This window comes from Bos javanicus, chromosome 5, assembly GCF_032452875.1.
Source record: "Bos javanicus breed banteng chromosome 5, ARS-OSU_banteng_1.0, whole genome shotgun sequence".
NCBI lineage: Eukaryota > Metazoa > Chordata > Mammalia > Artiodactyla > Bovidae > Bos > Bos javanicus.
The window spans coordinates 23,072,034-23,088,243 of NC_083872.1; the positions used below are offsets into that span (position 1 = coordinate 23,072,034).

The window sequence follows — 16,210 nt, forward strand, 5'->3', positions numbered from 1 at the left end:
AAATTACTGTAAGTTTTCCAGCTTCCACTTAACTCAGACCCCTCCATCCTCATAACCATCATGGACATTAGATTGGCAAATAACAAAAATGGGAGAGTTGTGAAAAATTGTAACTCTAATGATTTTGTTAAAAACGTCATCAAAAATAGGTGGTGAGAAAGTCAAATGAGAGTGCAGAATTCTTGGAGAAGGAAGTCCAGGATGAGATGTGTGTCAGTTAAGACAGCCTTTGTCTGCATATCAGAACCCAAGTAGAACAGCATAAGCAAATAAAGGATATTCTCTTGTAACATAACCAGTCCTGTCAGGCTGCCCCTTTTCTCCGGTTCTGCTGTTCCATTTGCAAGATCACTGGTATGCTTGCAGGTATAAAGCTGTGTTCATGACAACAATAAGGGAAAAGGCTGAATGTAGCCACCTCTGTCCCCTTTGAAAAATTTTCCTAAAAGCCACACCCTGAAACTTCGGTTTAAATCTCATTGGCCAAATTTGTGTCACATAGCCTCTGCTAGCTGCAAGGGAATCAGGGCTTGTCAGTGCATTAACTCAGCACATGGCACCCCTGACAAGCAGTGTTTTGACGAGGGCGTGCACATTGGCTTGATAGCTAGCAGTTCTGCAACATTATTCTAAAATTTTCCAATTAAAAAGAACAGAGAGAGGCCAGTCAAAATAAATTTTTAAATCCTAGGACATGCAGCTAATTGAATAAATCTGAGCCTGATTTTATCTAATTAATTTCCTTTCAAGTTCCTTAGATAATCCATGGCCCTAAATCTCATGAGATGAATAGGAGTTAGACAGGTTTGAAGAGGGCAGAGAGAGTACAAAGCATTCCCAGTTAAGTCACTGACATGTGAAACATTTTGTGTGGGGAATTACAATCCATTCCCAGAGAATAAATGGCAAAGTGAAGAGTATTAGGAAGGTTATTGGGCCAATTCATGGAAGGCTTGTATGGATGCTTTAAAAACATGTTTATCTGAAGCTAGGAGGGACTAGGGCCAGACTTATATTTTGGATAACTTATATTTAGTGACTGGGTGTGGGATGGGACCAAAATGATGGAGCAGAAGATAAACGTGATGAGACAACTGTGTTAATACAGATGGAAGCCATTGAGGACCTGGCCTAGGGGATGCCAGACAGCACACAAATATGGAGAAATATTTCTTTGAGTGTCAGGGGAGACTTCTTAGAGGAAGCAGGTTCTTATAACTGACAGTTAACTTTCTTTTATGCCTCTATCATCTGTATGCAGAGTCTGAGGCATTCTTACCTCATAGATTTTGTAGGAATTTATGAGACATAGGTTATTCATTGGAGAAGGCAATGGCACCCCACTCCAGTACTCTTGCCTGGAAAATCCCACGGACAGAGGAGCCTGGTAGGCTGCAGTCCATGGGGTCGCTGAGAGTCGGACACGACTGAGCGACTTCACTTTCACTTTTCACTTTCATGCATTGGAAAAGGAAATGGCAACCCACTCCAGTATTCTTGCCTGGAGAATCCTAGAGACGGGAATTCTCTGGGATTCTTGCCTGGAGAAACCCAGAGATCTGTCTGTGGGGTTGCACAGAGTCGGACACGACTGAAGCAACTTAGCAGCAGCAGCAGCAGGTTATTCACTAATTATACATGCCCATACAACTTGTCCTACTGTTCGTATGTAAAATGATCTAAAATGTTTTTAGCAAAAGGCTGAGGATTTGGAATATATTTTAAAGGTAGGAAAGACGTATATCAAGGTACTTGTATTCTCAAAATCAGTTGTTCTCCAACTCTGAGTATCTAGCTGCTGCTGCTAAGTCACGTCATTCGTGTCCAACTCTGTGCTACTGCATGGACTGTAGCCCACCAGGCTCCTCTGTCCATGGCATTCTCCAGGCAAGAGTACTGGAATGGGTTGCCATTGCCTTCTCCCTGAGTATCTAGGGAACTGGATAAAACCGCAGATGCGGGGGTCCACCTTCAGACATACTGGATCAGAAGCCAAGAGTTAGGACTTGGGGATGGGTAATAAAATAAATTCCACCAGCTATTCTAATACCAAGCTTTGGTCAACAGCATGTTAGGCCTGATAGGACATGAACAGGACCCCAGCAGCAGATATATTGATAGGAAGAAGGGCATGAGAGCCCAGAATATTCAGTTATGAGACAAGAGATGAAAGTACAGGCAGAAAGGGCATCAATCCTGCAAAAAAGTCAGCAGCATGGCACTTGGCTACAAGGCGTGGAGGACTCACGCTGTAGGCAGGTGGGAAAGTGGAAGGATCAGAGGAAGGACTGGCCTAGGGAGCCTCAAGGGGCTCCAGGCAAGGCCTCTTTGTTGGAGGAGGAAAGCTGCATGGCAATGACCCAAATCATAATATCCAAAGGAATATGACAGACCCAGACTCCCAACTTTCAAGGCAGATTCATAGCTAGACTTTTTGTTGGAGACAAAATTCCTCTGTATATAAGGTAAATGATATGCTAAGCTATTTGATTAAAAAGGGAATTTAGAGATTACATAGGTTGGTAAGTAGAGGGAATTGCATTCCCTCATCCTCAAAATAGACTAAAGGAATATCTGAACAGCTCTAATGGGGAAACTCTGAAAATCCCTACAATTGAATCCTCTCATTCCTTACTCATTTTGTTCCTTAGAAATCACTGATCACATGCCTATTGGTTTTGCGGCTACTCCGCACTGTGTCTGATGTCAACCATTTATATTGTGCACATCTGACAGGAAGTTTCATGAAATACGGTAGAAGAAAGAAGTTAGATAGGCCTGTTGGCTAAGCTTTTCCAACAGCAGTTGCCATTTTTCCCAGGGAAAAATAAAAGTGTTGCCCTTAAACAACCAGCCTCCGATATCTAGGGGTGTGTGTGGTGGCCATGCACACACGTCCTGTTCCCTCTGAGGCCATATGAGTAACTTGCAAAGATTCTTGTGTTTAAAGGCTTTCTCCTAGTGTCCTCCTGAGTCAGAACACATCTGGTATGTTTGTGTTGACACTTCCAGGTAAACTCTTCTGCTTTGGATTAGTCAAAAACCATCAACAGTCAATAAGGCTCAGAAAGGTGTCAAACATGGGGTGTGTGGGTCATCACAGCCCTCCATGCCTGGAGTGGCCTCCTAAGAAAGCCAGCATTAATCAAGCTGCCAGCAGTCACTTCTCGGAGAAGGCAATGGCACCCCACTCCAGTACTCTTGCCTGGAAAATCCCATGGACGGAGGAGCCTGGTAGGCTGCAGTCCATGGGGTCGCTAAGAGTCGGACACAACTGAGTGACTTCACTTTCACTTTTCACTTTCATGAATTGGAGAAAGGCAATGGCAGCCCACTCCAGTGTTCTCGCCTGGAGAATCCCAGGGACAGGGGAGCCTGGTGGGCTGCCGTCTATAGGGTCATACAGAGTTGGAAATGACTGAAGTGACTTAGCAGCAGCAGTCACTTCTGAGTACCTAGGGGTGGTCTGAGTGATACCCCTCCCTGCATGTCAGCTATAAGCACTCTCCTTCCGTCTCCTGAACACAGATTCTACGAGCACAGGAGGAGTTCTGTGGTGCTCAACTTACCTGGCCTTGAGGTGTTCCCCGGGGATCTTCTGGTGTCAGCTGGAGCTGCAGACTACCTGTGCCATCCACTTCTGCTGCTGAATTCAGGTCCTGTCTGTTCAACTTTTATTATATGCCTGCTATGGGATGGATGTTACAATAAGCAGAGGATATTTACAGAATATTTAATGACTACAAGAACACGGGCACTAACAAGTTAGATATCTCAGCAACTAGAACAAGCATCAGCCATGAATTATGGGAACCTACTGAATGGGGCGTCCCACTTACAGAGACGGATAAGTTATGGACCTTCCTCAAAAGGTCCTCTTGTCAAATAATATACCCCATGTCCAGGACCTGGAACAGGTACACCAAGTGACGGTCAGCGTCCTGGAGCAGAGTGCCCTCTCTGGGCTGCTGGGCAGCATCCCTTCCATTGCTGTAACCCACCCCCTGCTCCTGGCCACCAGCCTCACACCAGTGTCTCCAGCGAGGGTGGCACTACGTGGAGACAAAGGCCCTGGTGACAGCAGATTACTGTTGCTCTAGCAGACTAGAGAGAGGCAGCCTTAAGGGTGAATCTTCTGCATTTTGAAGTCAGTTGTGGGGGAAAAAAAAAACAGTTGCGGTGTTCAGGACACACTCCCATGGTCCCGATGGGAGCCATTCAGAGCTAAAAGGAGACTTGAAGATTATCATTCACCCTGGTAGTTTTTAAACTGGCTTTGTTCTTAGCAGAGCCCTTTTTTACAGAAGAATACTTCCTTGGAAATCCAGTCTACAAAACAGATCCGGATGGCGTTTCAGTGCTTGAAAATGGGGTGAGTCCCAAAGACTCACCTCCAAGGCATTCCCCTGAAGCCAGGGGCCACCTGTGGCAGCATACTTGGGAAACCACCCAGCTCTTTCCTCATTCCCATGTGTGCCCAGTGAGACACAGAAAGGAAAGGTGACCTAGTCGTGGTGCCCGCTGGTCTGTGTCAGAGGAATGGGATTCAGACTCTTGACTGAATGCTCTCCATCAGCCTGCACCAACCACCTGTTGTACAGGCAGCCATAGTCTTATATATGGAACTCAGCCATAAGTGAATAACATTCGTATAGCTCTTCAATCTTTATAGAGCCCTTTCACATCTACTGTCTTAGATGACACAACAATCCAAGTGACCATCTGTCTCATAGGATACGGCCACCCAAATGAACACACAAAAAGGGATTCAGTGGACTCCAGGGACTCAAGGCCAGTCCCCTTGACATTAAAGCTAGTTCTAACCACAGTGTAGCCTTAGGAGTTAGACCATGTTCTGTAATGCTTTGCAAGTGCTCTAAACTGGGTAACAGCTAAAGCAGTACTTCCCAGATGAAGAGCTTCAGTGTTGTCTGAAAAATTCTGGGGTCCTATGCCAGACCTTCTGAACCAGAAACTCTGGGAATGGGGCCCAGCAGTATGCTTTTTAATAAGCCCCCCAGGTGATTCTTTTGCCAGCTAAAGGTTGAGATCCACTATGCTGAGGAACAAGGTCACAACTGCTACATGATATTCTTTGTTCTTTGCTAGGCGGGTGTGCCTGGCATCCCAGTAGATGCCACATAATGAAAGATATGCAGCATTCTTCACCGTATCCCTCCATGCCCTCGTCTCCAGGAGTTTAGAACAGAGTCCTCATGTTCCCAAACCATGGTCTCCTGTGGTGCTTCTCCAAAGACCCCAATTATCGCAGTTCAATTTGGACATCATAATTCACCACCAGATGTTTGAAGGCTGAGAGTGGTAAAGCAGATTTGTTTCTAAGGAGGGTTCCACCTAATCTCCCCTTTAAAAAGATCAATAAGGTGGTCAGAATGAGCAAAATAATTGGTTGGATTCCAGGGTTCCAGTGGGAAAAGTCCCTCAAGCACACTCTTTTGGTAAATGCTTTCATCTGATGGAAGTATTATTATGCAGAATCTCCTGATGAATTAGTAGAAACAGAGACAAACCTTTAAGACATCCATTTTGCGTGTGGAATTATCAGAACATCTCACCTAAACTTGAGAGATGACTCCCAGCCTTTTCTGGGTTGCATTAAAAATTAATGAAAATGACATAAAAATCAAGAATCCACAATCTAATCTCTTTATTTCCTGATCATCAAAAGAATGTGTTACTGAATGACTTCGCAATTTAAGGCGACTCCTAAGGACTATGTGGATGATGTCCAGTAGAGACAATAAGGCCCTAATCTAAAGATCGGTAATATGTTGATGTCCCCCTATTTCAGGAGTCTGCACTCATCCACACCTGGGGATTATATGCTAGGGTGGTTTCCAGTGTTAAAATGAAGCCCTTTCAGCCCCAAAGTCCTATAACTCTGTCTAAAATTAATTATGCAGCATTTTATTGCATTTTATAGATTTCTCCTTGAACGGTAGGGGGAAAAGAGGCTGAAACAGGACAGTATCACCAGAAGGTAGAACAGAACACCAGCCTTTCCATTGCAGCATCGTTTCATTCACTCAGCTGCATAAATATAAATATTCATTCTGTGCATTCTCAAGAGGAGAATTAAAGCAGGAAAAATTCTGTTTGGCTCCTTTGGAAAAGCGGGTTTTGTAAAGCCCTGCCTTGATCTGTCACTAGTTCCTCAAAGTACTAACATATCTTCTCTAATTTCTTCACCCACCAGAGTCCAAAAAGCCAAGATGGCCTTTCTCCAAGAGAGGAGTGGTGAGTATTGAGCAATTGTCATTTTTGCTTTAATTAAGCTTCCAGTAGCTGGGAAATGAAGGAATGTCTGAAAAGCTTCTTCATCGCACTTCATCTTCTTGTGACAGCAGATGGCACGTGAAGTTTATATCATCACATTTGTAGTAGTGGCTGCAGGACTTGCCAAGTGATGCCACTTGGTGCAGTGATACAGTGCTAATTGCCAGTGGTTAATGAGCTCTGCAAGAAAACAAAGCAGTCCTGATATCGTGATGCCTTACAGCTCCAAATTTATAACTTGACACAGCGTAGGAAGCAGCTCACTTGATGGAGAAAACTTGCACAAGCGTATGCCCCAGTTTGCAGTCAGTGTCGAGCATATTGGGAACATTGAAAAGTTAATGAGATATTACAGAAACAGATTCTACAGATCCAGACTATTTCTGGGAAAGCCAGTTGGATTAATCCTAGTGGATTTTCTTTAATTCCTGGTGCTCTCAATTATTGAAGAGTTATAAATTGAAAATCAGCGGTGCCTGATTCTTTCCTGCCTAGGACGTGAGCTGGCCACAGTGAAACCTTCCCTGCCAACATGCTAAGGACAGAGGGAAGGAGGGTTCCTCACTCCTGGAGTGAGGAGGAAGGAGAGGAACTGACTGTGTTCACCCCACAACACCTACACACCACAGCCAGCAGCACCAGGAGGGCCTTATGAGTAGTTACTGCACCTCTTTGTGTTTAAAAAAAAAAAAAAATCTGCTCACATGGCCTCTCCAATCAGTTTGCCATCAGTTGCTGACATCTAACTTGGAGGTTCTATGGATGCATATACCTTGATATTTTTTTTAAGTACCATAGCTAGGTTAAAGGCTCTCTGAGATTTCAATCCCAGCTGCTCCACTTACTGCTCTGTGACCTTGGCCAAATGAATTCATTTCCCTCAGCTGCAAGTCCTTCCCTGTTTAAGAAAGAAAAAAAAAAAAGCAGAGGGTAATAGTACCAGCCTCATAGGGTGGTTGTGACAAATAAATAATGCATCTCAAGTGTATCCCAGCACTGGGTACATCTGCAAAAAATCAGTATTGGCCATATTTTTGAGAGTATCATTTGTAACCAGGGTTTGGAACACTGCTTGTTCTCATAATCAAGTATATGAGTGACTTTCACGTTATTTTTTCAAGGGGAAAAAGTTTGTGTGAGTGTTTCAGTCACTTTGGGCCACTGTAAAATACCACAGGCCAGGTGGCTGAAACTGCTAATATTTATTTCTCACATCTATGGAGGCTGGGAAGTCCCAGATCGGAGTGCCACATGGTTAGGTTCTGGTGAGAGTTCTTTTCCTGGCTTCCAGATGGCCTGCTCCACAGTGTCTTCACATGTGGGGAGAGAGCTCTGGTGTCTCTTCCTCTTCTTATACGGATACTAATGTCACCGTGAGGGCCCTACCCTCATGACCTCATCTAAACCTAATTACCTCCCAACAGTTTCACCTGCAAATACCACTGAGGGGTTTGGGCTTTAAATATATGAATATTAGGGGAACAGAAACATTCAGTCCATAGGGACACAGTCTAAACATCACAAGTTGAAAGTCATAAACTATTAGTAAAACTATAATTTGTCACCAGGGCTGTTGCTCACCAGTCATTCTCATTTTGCCCCTCTTTAGGGATGAGATATGACTGTTTTCCTGGCAGGTCTGAGGCAGGGCCTGTGGTGCTGCCTCTCCTGGGATCCTTGCTTATTTAAATGAAAGCAGAGTCAGCTGTCAGTCAGGTCTGGAGTCTCAGCATGCTTGCAGTCATGTCTGACTCTTTGCAATCCCCTGGACTGTAGCCCACCAGACTCCTGTGTCTATAGGATTCTCCAGCAAGGACACTGGAGTGGGTTGCCATTTCCTTCTCTAAGGGGAGAGGAAGGGGCATCTCCCATCAGCTGTCCTGAGGGCTCCTCCAGAGCAGGAAGCTAGATTGTGCTTTCAGAAGGAAAGACTTACCTAAGGAAGGGATATACCTACAAGTTTTTATGATGCATCTGTTTTTTTCCCATAAAGTAATTTGTTCCACATGTATTGGATAGCTGTATGTGCCAAATACTGGACTAGGTATATAAGATGCCAAGATGCTCATTCTTAGCTTACAATTGAGAAGATCAGACTGACCTGTAAATTGGCAAAAAATTAGATAAATGGCTTGCACAGTGTTGGAGGTAGGTAGGCAGAGGTGGAGATACACAGAGAACAATCAGTGAAATGACAAAATGTTTCAGAAAATGTTCTCAGTCAGTAATGGAGGGAAATTCATTTCCTAAAGGCCTACTTTTAAAGGTACACAATATCTGGTCTCCTTAAAATTAGTGTTTACTCCTCCATCTTTCCGGAGAAGGCAATGGCACCCCACTCCAGTACTCTTGCCTGGAAAATCCCATGGACAGAGGAGCCTGGTAGGCTGCAGTCCATGGGGTCGCTGAGGGTCGGACACGACTGAGCAACTTCACTTTCACTTTTCACTTTCATGCGCTGGAGAAGGAAATGGCAACCCACTCCATGTGTTCTTGCCTGGAGAATCCCAGGGACGGGGGAGCCTGGTGGGCTGCTGTCTATGGGGTTGCACAGAGTTGGACAAGACTGAAGTGACTTAGTAGCAGCCTCCATCTTTTTAGCCTTTTTTATTGAGCAATTCATATCTATATAAATGATAATCCACATCAACCATATTGTAATGTATTTCCCCAGTCTATCACAGGTATTTCCTTTCATTACCTTTCTTTCTTCTCTCCTTCATTTCTTCCCAACCGTCAGTAACAGCATTTGTAATAAAAGTAAGCACATATATAATTTTTACCATGTTATAAGGTAGTGTTTCTGTTTACATATTCCTGTTTAGGTATTTCATAGTTTACATATGTTAGCTCATTAATTCTCACAACAAACCAACAAGGTAGATAACATTATCACCCCCATTTTGCAAATGGGGAGACTGAGGTTCAGAGAGGTTTGAATAGCTTGCCTGAGATCACACAGCTCGTAAGTGACAGTGGGGATGTGTCTGAGCAGCCCCCGGCAGTACGGCTCTGAATCCGTTTTAGCCCCAGTACCAAACTGTTGCTCCGGCTGTGGGGCCCATGACCAGACCTGGGTACCCCTCCCTCCTCCTCCTCCTCACAGCTCTCAAAGACCTCGTCTCTCCTCACCAATTCAAGCCAACCACCAGAAAATCCACATATTCACATACAGTCAACCCTCTGTGTCTGTAGGTTCTGTATCCTTGAATTCAACCAACTGCAAATAAAAAATATTTGAAAAAAATACTCCAGAAATTTCCAAAAAGCAAAACTTGAATTTACCATGCAGCAACAACAGTATACATACTATTTGCATTGTGTTAGGTATAAGTTGGAGAAGGCAATGGTACCCCACTCCAGTACTTTTGCCTAGAAAATCCCATGGATGGAGGAGCCTGGTAGGCTGCAGTCCATGGGGTCGCTAGAGTCTGATACGACTGAGCGACTTCACGTTCACTTTTCACTTTCATGCATTGGAGAAGGAAATGGCAACCCACTCCAGCGTTCTTGCCTGGAGAATCCCAGGTACGGGGAGCCTGGTGGGCTGCCCTCTCTGGGGTCGCACAGAGTCGGACACGACTGAAGCGACTTAGCAGCAGCAGCAGCAGGTATTAGTAGTCTAGTGGGCTTCCCTTGTGGCTCAGTTGATAAAAAATCTGCCTGCAATGTGGGAGACCTGGGTTCAGTACCTGGGTTGGGAAGATCCCCTGGAGAAGGGAAAGGCTACCCGCTCCAGTATTCTGGCCTGGAAAATTCCATGGACTGTATAGTCCATGGGGTCAGAAAGAGTCAGACACGACTGAGCAACTTTCACTTTAGAGGTGATTTAAAGTATATGAGAGGCTGTGTGTAGACTATATGAAAATACATTTTATATAAGGGACTTTAGCATCTGTGCATTTTGATATCTGAAGAGGTCCTAAAACCATTCCCCCTAGGATACTGAGGGCTGACTATATATCAGTTTATTCCAGTTCCATATCACCAGTGTCTACTACAAACTTTCATTCCACCTACCTCTTAGTTATTTTTTAATTGGAGGAAAATTGCTTTATGATATTGTGATGGTTTCTGTAGTACAATGCTAATCAGCCATAATTGTGCATATGCCTCCTGCCTCTTGAGCCCCCTTCCCCTCCCCTGACCCCACCCCTCTAGGTCATCACAGACCGTCTGGCTGGGTTACCTGTGTTATGTAGCAGCTTCTCACCAGATGTCTATTTTAAACATGGTAGTGTATATGTGTCTGAGCTGCTTTCCCCATTTGTTCTGCTCTCTCCTTCCCCCACTGTGTCCACAAGTCAATTATCTGTATCTGCATCTACATTCTTGCCTGCCAGTAGGTTCATCAGTACCATTTTTCTAGATTCCATGTATATGTGTTAATATACGATATTTTTCTCTTTCTGACTTCACTCTGTATAACAGGCTCTAGGTTCATCCAGCTCACTAAAACTGACTCAAATTTGTTTCCTTTTTATGACTGAGTCATATTCCATTGTGTATATGTACCACATCTTCTTTATCCATTCATCTGTCAGTGGACATCTAGGTTGCTTCTCTGCCCTACCTATTATAAATAGTGCTGCTGTGAACTTTGGGGTACATGTGTCTTTTTCAATTATGGTTTTCTCAGAGTGTATGCCCAGTAGTGGGATTGCTGGGTCATATAGTAGTTTTATTCCTAGTTTTTTAAGAAATTTCTATGCTGTTCTCCATACGTCAATATGGAATCTCCCATACTGTTACATATAGTGGCTGTATCAATTTACTTTCCCACCAACAGTGCAAGAGGGTTCCCTCTTCTTGCACATCCTTTCTAGCATTTACTGTTTGTAGATTTTTGGATGATGGGCATTCTGATTGGTGTAAGGTAGTTTTGATTTGCATTTCTCTAGTAATTAGTGATATTCAGTGTCTTCATGTGTTTATTGGCTATCTGTATGTCTTCTTTGGAGAAATGTCTGTTAAGGTCTTCTGCCTGTTTTTGATTGGGCTGGGTTTGCTTTTTTTTTTTTTTTCTGATATTGCACTATATGAGCTGCTTGTATATTTTGGAGATTAATCCTTTGTCAGTTGTTTCATATACCATTATTTTCTCCCATTCTGAATTCTCTAGTGCTCAGTCGTGTCCGAATCTTGGTGACCCCATTGATCGTAGCCTGCCAAGCTCTTCTGTCTGTGGGATTTCCCAGACAAGAATACCGGAGTGGGTTGCCATTTCCTTCTCTCATCTTGAGGGTTGTCTTTTAATCTTGTCTATTGTTTCCCTTGCTGTGCAAAAGCTTTTAAGTTTCATTAGGTTCCATTTGTTTTTGTTTTTATTTCCGTTACTCAAGGAGGTAGGTCAAAGGGAATCTTGCTGTGATTTATGTCAAAGAGTGTACTGCCTCTGTTTTCCTCTAAGAGCTTTATAGTTTCTGGCCTTACATTTAAGTCCTTAATCCATTTCCAGTTTATTTTTGTGTAAGGTGTTAGGAAGTGTTCTATTTTCATATTTTTACATATATCTGTCCAGTCTTCCCAGCACCACTTACTGAAGAGGCTGTCTTTCTCCCATTATATATTCTTGCCTCTTTAGTCAAAGATAAGGTGCCCATAGGTGCATGGGTTTATCTCTGGGTTGTCTATCTTGTTCCATTGGTCTATATTTCTGTTTTTGTGCCAGTACCATACTGTCTTGATGACTGTAGCTTCATTGTATCATCTGAAGCAAGGAAGATTGATTCCTCTAGTTTTATTTTTTCTTTCTCAGGATTGCTTTAGCTATTCAGGGTCTTTCATGTTTCCTTACAGACTGAAATTTATTGTTCTACTTCTGTGAAAAATACCATTGGTAGTTTGAAAATGATTGCATTGAATCTGTACATTGCTTTGGATAGTATAGTCATTTTTGCAATATTGATTCTTCCAATCCAAGAGCATGGTGTATCTCCATCTGTGTCAAGTTTAATTTCTTTCATCAGTGTATTATAGTTCTCTGCAATAGAGGTCTTTGTCTTTAGATAGGTTTATTCCTAGATATTTTACTCTTTTTGTTATAATGTTGAATGGGATTGTTTCCTTAATTTCTCTTTCCGATTTTTCGTTAGTGTATAGAAATGCAAAGGATTTCTGTGTATTAATTTTATATCCTTCAGCTTTACTGTATTCATTCATTAGCTCTAATAATTTTCTCATGGCATCTTTAGGGCTTTCTATGTTTAGTATCATGTTATCTGAAAACAGAGTTTTACTTTTTCTTTTCCAGTCTGCATTCCTTTTCTTTCCTTTTCTTTGGTTGCTGTGGCTAAGACTTCCAAAACGAGGTTGAATAGTAATGGTTAGAGTGGGCACCCTTGTCTTGTTCCTGTTCTTAGAGTTAATGCTTTCAGTTTTTCACCACTGAGAATAATGTTTTCTGTGAGTTTGTTGTTTATGGCCTTTATTATGTTGAGGTATGTTCCTTCTGTGCCTACTTTCTGGAGAGTTTTTATCATAAATGGTAAAATTTTGAATTTTTGAATTTTGATAAAATTGTTGAATTTTATCAAAAGCTTTCTCTGTATCTATTGAGATGATCATATGGTTTTTATCTTTCAGTTTGTTAATATGGTGTATCACATTGATTGATTTGCATATGTTGAAGAATCCTTGCATCTCTGCGGTAAAGCCCACTCGATCATGATGCGTGATCCTTTTAATGTGTTGTTGGATTCTTTTTGTTAGAATTTTGTTGAGGATTTTTGCATCTGTGTTCACCAGTGATATTGGCATATAATTTTCTTTTTTTGTGTTGTTGTTGTCTGGTTTTGGTATGAGGGTAAAGGTGGCCTCATAGAATGAATTTGGGAGTCTTCCTTACTCTGCAATTTTCTGGAAGAGTTTGGGCAAGATAGGTGTTACCTCTTCTCTAAACTTTTGGTAGAATTCACCTGTGAAGCCATCTGATCCTGGGCTTTTGTTTGTTGGAAAATTTTTGATTACCATTTCTATTTCCATGCTTGCGATTGATCTGTTCATGTTTTCTATTTCTTCCTGGCCTAGTTTTGTCAGGTTATACTTTTCTAAGAATTTGTCCATTTCTACTAGGTTGTCCATTTTATTGGCATATAGTTGCTCTTATGATCCTTTGTATCTTTGTATTGTCTATTGTAACTTCTCCTTTTTTATTTCCAGTTTTATTGATTTGAGTCTTCTTTTTTTTCTTGATGAGTCTGGCTAATAGTTTGTCGATTATTTTTATCTTCTCAAAGAACTCGCTTTTAGTTTTATTGATCTTTGCTGTTGTCTCTTTCTTTTTCACTTATTTCTGCTCTGATCTTTATGATGTCTTTCCTTCTACCTTTGGGAGCTTTGTTCTCTTTCTAGTTGCTTTAGCTGTAAGATTAGATTTTTTTTTTTTTTTTTTTGGCGTTTCTCTTGTTTCTTGAGGTAGGCTTGTATTGCTGTAAACTTCCCACTTAGCACTGCTTTTACTGCATCCCATAGGTTTTGAGTTGTCATGCTTTCCCTTTGTCATTCCTCTTTGATTTCTTCAGTGGCCTCTTGGTTATTCAAAAGCGTATTGTTTAGCCTCCATCTGTTTGTGTTTTTTAGGTTTTTTTTTTCCCCCCTGTAGTTGATAAACACAGCCTCACAGCATTGTGGTCAGAAAAGATGCTTGAAATGATTCCAGTTTTTTTTTTAAGTTACCAAGGCTTTATTTATGACCCAAGATGTGATCTATCCTGGAGAATGTTCCATGTGTACTTGGGAAAAAAGTGAAATCTACTGTTTTGGATTGAAATACCCTGTAGATACCAATTAGGTTCAACTGGTCCAATATATCATTTAAAGTTTGTGTTTCCTTATTAATTTTCTCTCTGGATGATCTGTTCATTGGTGTGAGTGGGGTGTTAAAGTCCCCCACTATTATTGTGTTACTGTCAATTTTCCCTTTAATAGTTGTTAGCATTTGCCTTATGTATTGAGGTGCTCCTATGTTGGGTGCATATATAATTTTTATGTCTTATTCAATTGATCCCTTGATCATTATGTAGTGTCCTTCTTATCTCTTGTAATGGTCTTCGTTTTGAAGTCTATTTTATCTGGTATGAGTATTGCTACTCCCTCTTTCTTTCGATTTCTCTTTGCATGGAATACCTTTTTCCAGTCCCTCACTTTCAGTCTGTACATGTCCCTAGGTCTAAAGTGGGTCCCTTGTAGACAGAATATATAGGGGTCTAGTTTTTGTATCCATTCAGCCAGTCTGTATCTTTTGCTTGAAGCATTTAGTCCATTTTCGTTTAAGGTAATTATTGATATGTATGATCCTGTTACCTTTTACTTTTCTGTTTTGGGTTTGTTTTTATAGGCTTTTTGTTCCTCTTGTGTTTCCTGTCTAGAGAAGCTCCTTTAAGATTTGTTGTAAAGCTAATTTGGTGGTGTTGAATTCTCTTAATTTTTGCTTATCTATAAAGCTTTTGATTTTTCCTTTAAAACTGAATGAGATCCTTGCTGGATACAGTAATCTTGGTTGTAAGTTTTTTCCTTTCATCATCTTCAGTATATCCTGCCATTCCCTTATGACCCGCAGAATTTCTGTTGCAAGATCAGTGATTAGCCTTATGGGGATCCCCTTATATATTATTTTTTGCTTTTACCTTGCTGCTTTTAATATTTTTTGTATTTAACTATCATTAGTTTGATTAATATGTCTTAGCATATTTCTATTTGAGTTCATTCTGTATGGGACTCTCTGGACTTCCTGAACTTGGGTGGCTACTTCCTTTCCCATGTTAGGGAAGTTTTCAACTATAGTCTCCTCAAATATTTTCTCAGACCCTTTGTTTTCCTCTTTTTCTTCTGTTGTTCTTGTTCATTTACTCAGTTTTGTCTTACTCTTTGTGACCCCATCAACTGCAGCAGGCCAGGCTTCCCTGTCTTTCACCATCGCCCAGACCTTGCGTAAACTCATGTCCATTGAGTCAATGATGTCATCCAACCATATCATCCTCTGTCGTCCCCTTCTCCTCCTGCCTTCAATCTTTCCCAGCGTCAGGGTCTTTTCTAATGAGTCAGCTCTTCCCATCAGGTGACAAAATATTGGAACTTCAGCTTCATCATCATTCTTTCCATGAACATTCAGGACTGAGTTCCTTTAGAATGGACTGGTGGGATCTCCTTGCAGTCCAAGGGACTCTCAAGAGTCTTCTCCAACACCACAATTCAAAAGCATCAATTCTTCATCACTCAGCCTTCTTTATGGTCCAACTCTCACATCCATACATGACTACTGGAAAAACCATAGCTTTGACCATACCAATCTTTGTTGGAAAAGTAATGTCTCTGGTTTTTAATATGCTGTCTAGATTTGCCATAGCTTTCCTTCCAAGGAGCAAACATCTTTTAATTTCATGGCTGCAGTCATCATCTGCAGTGATTTTGGAGCCCAAGAAAATAAAGTCTGTCACTGCTTTCATTGTTTCCCCATCTATTTGCCATGAAGTGATGGGACAGGATGCCATGATCTTAGTTTTTTGAATGTTGAGTTTTAAGCCAGCTTTTTCACTCTCCTCTTTCACTTTCATCAAGGGGTTCTTGAGTTCCTCTTCTCTTTTTGCTTATTAGGGTAGTGTCATCTGCATATCTGAGGTTGTTGATATTTCTCCTGGAAATCTTGGTTCCAACTTGAGCTTCATCCAGCCTGGCATTTTGCATGATATCCTCTGCATAGAAGTTAAATAAGCAGGGTGACAATATACAGCCTTGACATACTCCTTTCCTGATTTGGAACCAATCTGTTGTTCCATGTCCAGTTCTAACTATTGCTTCTTGGCCTGCATACAGATTTCTCAGGAGGCAGGTCAGGTGGTCTGGTATTCCCATCTCTTGAAGAATTTTCCACAGTTTGTTGTGATACACACAGTCAAAGGCTGTGACATAGTTA

General features: G+C 41.8%; 1 protein-coding gene across 1 annotated transcript in view; it reads left to right on the forward strand.

Moving 5' to 3' along the window:
• Window positions 1-16,210, forward strand: part of PLEKHG7 (pleckstrin homology and RhoGEF domain containing G7) — an 82,286-nt gene that overhangs the window by 15,522 nt on the left and 50,554 nt on the right. Inside the window, exons 3-4 of the mRNA XM_061415739.1 lie at window positions 3,529-3,656; window positions 6,218-6,258. Of these exons, the coding sequence (XP_061271723.1) occupies window positions 3,529-3,656; window positions 6,218-6,258 (169 nt within the window). The remainder of the gene's footprint in view (window positions 1-3,528; window positions 3,657-6,217; window positions 6,259-16,210) is intronic.